Consider the following 9,010-nt stretch of genomic DNA (forward strand, 5'->3'; position numbering starts at 1 on the left):
ACTTTGTAATCACAAGTAAAATAAAATTAAAATAAAATAAAATAAATGATTTTGGCACAAAAGTCCAGACATATTACTACATCTTCAATACAGATAAGTAAGCTAGAATGGGAAATTTATGGTGGCCTATTCTCAGTGGGCTATCTGCCCGGAGCAGAGTTTTTAACGTGTGTGGTCTCTGATTAGCACCACTCTATTGGGTTGGAATTAAAGGAGTTGTCCACTACTAGGACAACCCTTTCTCGTACCCCATGCTTGGTCTGGATAAAAAGTCTACAGTCACCTCCCATGCATGCACCGATCCGGCAGTGTCGGCAACCGCTCTCTTCGGGACTCTCGACGCCGGCGCCCAATCACTGCTGGCGTCATTGTCTCCGCCTTCAAATTGAACAGGATGAGGCAGTCCAGGCTGCAGCTAATCTCTAAGTAAAAGTTAAGTAAAAAGGGCAGCACACTGCAGCGCCAAAACATGCAAACTTGAAAACACAAAATTTGAACTGCATTACTGCACTAGAAATATGAAAAATGAGAGCTTTTAGTGCATAAAAATGGCCATATTTATGTGTACCTCGTAGCCACTTTACGGCATCTCTCTTATACGAGGTCCTACGCTTGACCTACCTCGCTGAGAATAAACGTCTCCATCTGAATGGGTACATGTGAAACCTCTTCTTGGACTCAAATTCTCACTCTCTGTGGAGGGGTATTAGACCTACTATAATTAAAACACCTGTGGCTAGGAGGCGGGAGTGCACGATCAGAAGGCTAGAGAATACATTTCAAAAACCTGACCTGCACATCCAAACATAGACTGAGTGTGAACAGGTGCTGAACCCAGAGTCGCCAACTCGTATATAGTTAAGTAAAAAGGGCAGCACACTGCAGCGCCAAAACATGCAAACTTGAAAACACGAAATTTGAACTGCATTACTGCACTAGAAATATGAAAAATGAGAGCTTTTAGCGCATAAAAATGGCCATATTTATGTGTACCTCGTAGCCACTTTACGGCATCTCTCTTATACGAGGTCCTACGCTTGACCTACCTCGCTGAGAATAAACGTCTCCATCTGAATGGGTACATGTGAAACCTCTTCTTGGACTCAAATTCTCACTCTCTGTGGAGGGGTATTAGACCTACTATAATTAAAACACCTCGTATAAGAGAGATGCCGTAAAGTGGCTACGAGGTACACATAAATATGGCCATTTTTATGCGCTAAAAGCTCTCATTTTTCATATTTCTAGTGCAGTAATGCAGTTCAAATTTCGTGTTTTCAAGTTTGCATGTTTTGGCGCTGCAGTGTGCTGCCCTTTTTACTTAACTATATACGAGTTGGCGACTCTGGGTTCAGCACCTGTTCACACTCAGTCTATGTTTGGATGTGCAGGTCAGGTTTTTGAAATGTATTCTCTAGCCTTCTGATCGTGCACTCCCGCCTCCTAGCCACAGGTGTTTTAATTATAGTAGGTCTAATACCCCTCCACAGAGAGTGAGAATTTGAGTCCATGAAGAGGTTTCACATGTACCCATTCAGATGGAGACGTTTATTCTCAGCGAGGTAGGTCAAGCGTAGGACCTCGTATAAGAGAGATGCCGTAAAGTGGCTACGAGGTACACATAAATATGGCAATTTTTATGCGCTAAAAGCTCTCATTTTTCATATTTCTAGTGCAGTAATGCAGTTCAAATTTCGTGTTTTCAAGTTTGCATGTTTTGGCGCTGCAGTGTGCTGCCCTTTTTACTTAACTATATACGAGTTGGCAGCTAATCTCTGACTTCCTCTTCATGTTCAATTCAACAGAAGGTGGAGACAGCGACGCCAGCAGTGATTGGGTGGTGGGGTCACGTGTCACAGTAACCACACAGAAGCCCCGGGGAGATCGAGTGCCGACACCACGAGAATGGTGCCGAATCGGGAGGTGACTATAAACTTTTTTATCAGGTCAAAGCATGGGGTATGAGAAGACATTGTCCAAATAGTGGACAACTTCTTTAACGTTGCAGAAGCTGTCTTTATCTACACCCATCCAATCCAAACTCTGACAAAGTGATGGCCACACAATCTGATTTCAAAACCATGGCACTACTGGGCATCACCATGGGCAGAGTTTTAGATGCATGCAGCAAAACCCAATGAGCCCAATACATCACTTGCGATTTATTGAAGTCACTTATTCTTTATTTTGTCTTGTGGTATTCATTAAGGATTTTGTGCTACAATTTGTTACACAATGTAAAATGCACTCCAATTTAGACATTCACCAGTTTATGCCACTTTTACCAAGTTGTAGAAAAAAAGACATCTTAAAAATGGTACAAATTATATAGCAAATAAGGCGCAAATTCTGAAGCCACTAATAAAGAGCAAAATATTCCATAAAAGTGAAGAAAAAACAATGATAAATCAAGGCCAATGTCTGTGGTCACCCTTACACTGAGATATAGAAGCTCACTTAGATATCTGTCAGTATGACGTGTAAGAAAACAAAAGTAAAGACCCACAACTTATCGGAACCGAGTAACCTCTTTAATTCTGCATAGTACTATGAAGTTAGGACTTTGCAGCATTATGGTGTCACCAAAAAGTAGAACAACATTACAGAAATACTTCATGACTATGACTACTTCATGACTTTAATGTCATGGCTTCAGTGTTTCCCTTACAGAAAAACAGTTCTAACATTTTTTCATAGGAAACTATTGAGGTTGCACCAAGTTGCAGTAATTACACCGGTCAGGCTATTTGCCCCTAGCTCTTTGTTGGCTGTATAGAAGATTTTTGCATGAATGACACAATGATTGGTTCCAGAAGGCATGCCCACTAGAGTTATCCATTCAGCCCAGGTGATAACCAATAGATATTGTTGACATTGTTTTAGCAAGTTTTTAAAAATGTTGAAGCAGGTTTTTTTTTAGTTATTCCTGTTATTGAAAAACTAATACGATCACCATTTCACTCTTATCATTTGCTACTTTCCCAAAAATTGAAAATCTTCAGACATGCACCTAGCCATAAGGTGTGCAGAGGTAACATAGTAACATAGTAACATAGTAACATAGTTAGTAAGGCTGAAAAAAGACATTTGCCCATCCAGTTCAGCCTATATTCCATCATAATAAATCCCCAGATCTACGTCCTTCTACAGAACCTAATAATTGTATGATACAATATTGTTCTGCTCCAGGAAGACATCCAGGCCTCTCTTGAACCCCTCGACTGAGATCGCCATCACCACCTCCTCAGGCAAGCAATTCCAGATTCTCACTGGTAAAGCTGGCCATACTTATTAGATGGCTGTTGGACGAACGATGCTTTAGTCAATCTTTTGACCTACAGACATATCAGCCATCTCTACCATACGCAGGAGCACTCATTTGGCCAAGCACTCCCCTGACATGTTGGCCGGGTGTTTATGTCTGGGAAAACAGTGTGATCAGCAATCCGAAATCGGACATGCCCGATCAACATCTCCAACAATACTTAGTTGGCCAGCACCCCATACGCATTAGACTGTCAGCTGTGCTAATCAATATCAGCAGGTAATGTGTATGGGATGCCATAACAGTCCCACTTAGGTCATGGTGTTTGGAGGAGACCAAAGGCCCATAAACCACATTAAAAAAATGCAGTATTATAAATGGTTGGCGAGGGCTGTGTTACAACTGTGGGGGTCCAGAACTTTAGGTTAAGCCTCTGTTTGCAAGGAATAGAGAAGGGGCAGGGTGTAAATATACAGACCGATTTGCTCTTAGAGAGTTTGAGAAAACTGTAAAACAGCTTCTGTGGAGACATTAATGCTGAATATATTGGATTTACAAAGTCTCACACAGCAGATTTGACGGCTGAGAAGACCGAGTGCTGAATGATGGGACGAAGTATAATTCAGCCAACAGCCGACAGCCATCTAATGTGTATGGCCGGCAAAAGAGAAGCAATATGGAAGGGGCAGACTTCGATGCCAACGGCCAATTTTCAGTGAAAGAAAGCACACTTAAAGATGCATGACTGTCCCACAAGATAAGTCCCATAAAAGAGAATAGAGAGTGCCGCATTGGCTGCCACCTAGTAAAAAGTAATAATTTTGACTAGTGATAGTAGAATGGATTTATGAAGTCCGAGGCCTGAATCAAATGACTGGGATTCACTTTTTTTTGGAATTCGGACTGAATAAGTAGTAAAGATTAACTTCTTATAACCATGTTTTGATTTGTTTTTTTGATCTTTGCAACATTTCTGACATAATATAGTTGCATTTTTTTAAATAATCTGTAAATCAGAGACATTTTCACAGCTAATGCTATTTTACCAAGTAAGAGCTGAATGTGTGTGTGTGTGTGTTTGTGCGTGCGTGCGTGCGTGCGTGCGTGCGTGTGTGTGTGTGTGCTTGGTGTTTGTGTGTGTGCATGTATGTGTCTGTGCTAGAGCAAGGAAATGTGTGATACATGAAATGGGAAAAGCATAATGGCTTGTGAAATATATGAAAAAACACATGAGATTCTTAGCACAAGATTTGGCCAAAAGTTGTGAGCCCATCCACCAATCGTCAAGGTAATCTCAGAACGGATGGGTACCTGAGCTGACTGCCTAGTGTGAACACTTACCTATGGCTAATAACGTGGTAAAGCCTGCGTATATAGGAAGCTCAGTGCAGCCATTAATCTATTTGCTATATGACTTTTTTTTGGTTATGCACCAGTTCAGATTAGATTGCTGTTCGGTCAGTTTTTCTATATTTATTTTGTATGTGTCTGTGTACAGGGCTGCTGTGTGTAGGTTTGGTATGTGTGTAGGATTGGTGTGTGCGTAGGATAGGTGTCTGTATATTTAGTGAGTGTAGATTTGGTGTGCGTGTGTAGGTTTGGTGTTTGAATGTTCAGTTTGTATGTGTGTGGGTATGTGTAGGTTTGGTGTGTTGATATGTGTGAGGTGTATGTAGGTATAGTGTGTGTGTGTACGTTTAGTGTGTGTGTAGGTTTGGTGTGTGTGGTGTATGTAGGTGTGGTGTGTGTACATTTAGTGTATGTGTAGGTTTGGTGTATGTGTGGTGTATGTAGGTGTACTGTGTGTGTATGTTTAGTGTGTTTGGGTAGGTTTGGTGTGTGTCTGTAGGTGTAGTGTGTGTGGTGTCTGTAGGTGTAGTGTGTGTGTATGTTTAGTGTTTGTAAAAGTTTGTTCTGCATGTGCAGGTTTGGTGTCTGTAGGTTTAGTGTGTATGTCTGTATATGTTTGTGTGTGTATGGTGTATGTAGGTGTAGTGTGTGTGTACATTTAGTGTGTGTGTAGATTTGGTGTGTGTGTGGTGTATGTAGGTGTGGTGTGTGTACATTTAGCGTGTGTGTGTAAGTTTGGTGTGTGGTGTATGTAGGTGTAGTGTGTGTGTATGTTTACTGTTTGTAAAAGTTTGTTCTGCATGTGCAGGTTTGGTGTCTGTAGGTTTAGTGTGTATGTCTGTATAGGTTTGTGTGTGTATGGTGTATGTAGGTGTAGTGCGTGTGTATGTTTATTGTGTTTGTGTAGGTTTGGTGTGTAGTGTGTGTATGTTTAGTGTGTTTGTAAAAGTTTGTTCTGTGTGTGTAGGTTTGGTATCTATAGGTTTAGTCTGTGTTTGTATAGGTTTGTCTGCGTGTGTGTATATATATATATATATACACACACACACTTATACACACACATATATACATTAGTATCATCATGTGTATGGGAATCTGCATACCTGTGTGTACTTGAATGAATGCAATCTTTGCAAATATCTGCTGACTCCTTATTCTAAAGTTTTCCTATCCCCTGTATATACATTTACCTCCTCCTCAGATATATAGCCAGAGTGAAGCCTAGGCTCCTATAACTTCTGAGAACAAGTTTCTGCTCAGATGCAATATTGCAGATTCACTCATAAAATTGCTGGAGACTTTCCCTCCACATAAAGTAGAGTCAGAAAGTGCTAAGGTGGATTATTTGCAAACTTCACTGCTTTCATGTCTCCTGATCCTCCGCCTTCTATAACTCTGGACAACAGCCCCCATATCTCCTCATAAAAAGAGGGATAAGTGGTTGGTGTGATAGACTCCAGAGGAGCCGAGATGAAGATCTACACCCCATAAAGCCGCCATGGAGGCCTCTATATAACCCGGTGCTGAGGAGGTGCTGGGGAAGTCTTGGAGGAGCCGTGTCGCGCAGTTTTGTCATTTGGAGCGTCCTCCTCCTTCCCTCTAAGTGGGGCTTTTACTGTGCTCATTGATGAGTGAAAGTCGCCACACATGTCAGGCTAAAGGCAGTTGTTGGGCTCCTAACAGGACACAGCGTCTTGCAAACATATGCGCTGAGCTGTGTCTACAGATGGCGCCGAGAAGAATGGAGCAGCTCCTGGTATAAAGCTGGAGAGATGCTGCTGTCTCCAGTGCAGCCACAAGACTGAGGCCAGAGAGCGCCGGGGATTGTTTGTTACCGGTTTAATCCTATTAATTAAAACGTTAACCTGATTGGGTAGAAAGCTGTGTCCCAACAGGCGAGTCTTCTCCATAATAACCTACTCAGAGATAATGATGTAAAGACTCCCCCGTCTGAGGCTGAGGCTTGATGGCTCCAGAAATCTCTTGAAGGTGAATCCAAGCAAGATAAATGGAGCAGGAGCTTGTGAGGATGCCTGAGCAGAAGACCCCAGGCTGGAGCTGAGACCCTGGGAGACCCTGGGAGCGCTGAGAACCTGGGAGAACCTGGGAGACCCTGGGAGAACCTGGGAGCCCGGCGACTTCCTCAATCCCCCAGCACCGGAGAGGAGCAGCAGCTGAACCCTCCAGGAGGCAGGAGAAGCTGCCGGCGATTGTCTCCCCGCCAGAAGTTCTTCCCCACACCCGCCGGGACATGGAGAGGGCGCTGAAACTGGCAGAAGAAGACTTGTTCCACAAGACTCTGGGCGCTAAGAGGATGGAGTCTGCCTTCCGCTCCCCGCAGGGTCTGGACTTGTCCCAGCCCGGGGACCGCTCCCCGCTGCACTGCTACGACGGTCCGGACCCGGCAGATCTGCTGCGCCACCACCACCACCACCAGACCTCCGCGCTCCCACCGGGGGCAACCGGGGACCCCCTAGCGCTGGCGGCTGCCAGCATGTGCGCAGGCAGGGGGATCGCCTCCATGGCGGAGAGCAGCGGAGGAGAGGAGCAGAGCCCCGACGATGACAGTGACGGCCGCTGCGAGCTGGTCCTCAGGCCAGGAGACCACCGATCCTCCCAGCCCGGGATGAAGTCAGACGCGCCCTTAGGGCCCGGTGGAGGGAAGAAGTCTAAAGAGCAGAAAGCCCTGAGGCTGAATATTAACGCGCGGGAGAGGAGACGCATGCACGATCTGAACGACGCCCTGGACGAGCTGCGAGCCGTCATCCCTTATGCCCACAGCCCGTCAGTCAGGAAGCTCTCCAAGATCGCCACCCTGCTCCTGGCCAAGAACTACATCCTCATGCAAGCCCAGGCGCTGGAGGAGATGAGAAGACTGGTGGCTTATCTCAACCAAGGCCAGGCCATCTCTGCTGCCTCCATTCCCAGCTCCGCGGCCGCCGCCGCCGCCGCTGCTGCAGCTCTTCACCCTGCACTGGGCGCCTACGAGCAAGCGGCTGCCAGCGCCGGGTACCCATTCAGCACCGTGGCCAGCTCCTGCCCGGACAAATGTGCCCTCTTCAACAGCGTGTCCTCCAGTCTGTGCAAACAGTGTACTGACAAGCCTTAACAGCACGGAAAGCTACAACCTAGGTAGCTGAGCTGATCCCACCAGGTGCCCAGGACTCGGTGCCACCTAGACCAGGGACAACTCCACAAGAAGGTGACACAGAAGAACTCCTGAGGCTTCTCCATTGTGATCTCCTCTGCCAGTCCTGTTACATTGGTTATTAGAATATTTGATTCCATTTTCTTATTTCTTTCACCATTGGTGGACAAGAACGGTAACCAGACCTGAGCGAAGTGTAATGGCATCTAATCCACATCTTCTTCTAGGTACTTGTGGCCAAATGACACCAGTCTGTGCGGAATGATCGCATCCTGTCGCCGAAACGCTGCTTATTCTGATGAACTCTTAATAATAATGTTGGTATTATTAGAGATCATGCTCATTTCAGACTACACTTTTAAAATCGAGGCACTTGAATTCTTGAATTTCACGATTCTGAGCCAGGAAAACACTTGAAATATAGACTTATTTAATTACAAAGACTTCTTAACAGTGCAAGGATAGAAACCATTTGTATTTTTTATTGTGTCTGAACTTTGTAGGACGTCGCTCCAGATTTTGTTGAGGATGTCAATGGCTTGCAAGAAATAATAGTAATACCTGTTGGGAGTGAAAGTCTAGGGGTCTTTTTTTTTTTTACACAAGTTTGTGCACCTTGTTACTCCATATGGAATGTTGTGTGAGGAAAGTGGTTCCTTCCTGTGTTACATTTCAGTATTTATTTATCTTGTGTTACAGGTGGAAGAAAGTGACATGAATTTTCCTTTTTTTTTTTTATTTTAATTTGACATTTTGATGAGTTAATTTATATACTTTTGTGCCAAGTGTTTCAAAGCTTAATAGACAAGAACGCATATGAGAAATTCGATGTCTGAGCTCAATGAAATAAAAGGTCATTTTGATTTAAAGTTGCCACATAATTGTATTTAAAACTGAGCTTTAATAAATGGCCTCAGTCCAAAAAATGCAAAAGGACGTGTTCTCTCTTCTTCATTAACTCAATCAAACCGAATGCATGGATGACCCAGGTCCTGAAGAGCTGCCCTGTCTGTTTAGTGTGAAGTTATTTTAGTGATTGACCAGTATGGTTTTACTTGGATGATTTATACAGTTTGTATCGGAATCTTATTCAATGGATAGGTTTGCATTAATTATTCAATGATTGGTATTTAGTGAAATAGATGAAAGGACGTTGTCCTACTGTCTGGGGCTCCTGATGGAGCTCCGTTTGTCAGGATGGAATGAATGCTCTTTGGGCAAGGAGGTGTCAAATAATGCTGCCCATT

The 9,010-nt window shown here is 44.1% G+C and overlaps 1 protein-coding gene across 1 annotated transcript; it reads left to right on the forward strand.

Annotated features, from left to right (window-relative positions):
- Positions 1 to 6,187: 6,187 nt before the first annotated feature.
- Positions 6,188 to 8,711, forward strand: BHLHE22 (basic helix-loop-helix family member e22). The gene has a single exon (XM_069731409.1). It carries the CDS (start codon positions 6,867 to 6,869, stop codon positions 7,722 to 7,724), a length of 858 nt encoding a protein of 285 aa, XP_069587510.1. The 5' UTR covers positions 6,188 to 6,866; the 3' UTR covers positions 7,725 to 8,711.
- The last annotated feature ends 299 nt before the right edge of the window (positions 8,712 to 9,010 follow it).

Source organism: Ranitomeya imitator, chromosome 6, assembly GCF_032444005.1.
Source record: "Ranitomeya imitator isolate aRanImi1 chromosome 6, aRanImi1.pri, whole genome shotgun sequence".
Classification (NCBI taxonomy): domain Eukaryota; kingdom Metazoa; phylum Chordata; class Amphibia; order Anura; family Dendrobatidae; genus Ranitomeya; species Ranitomeya imitator.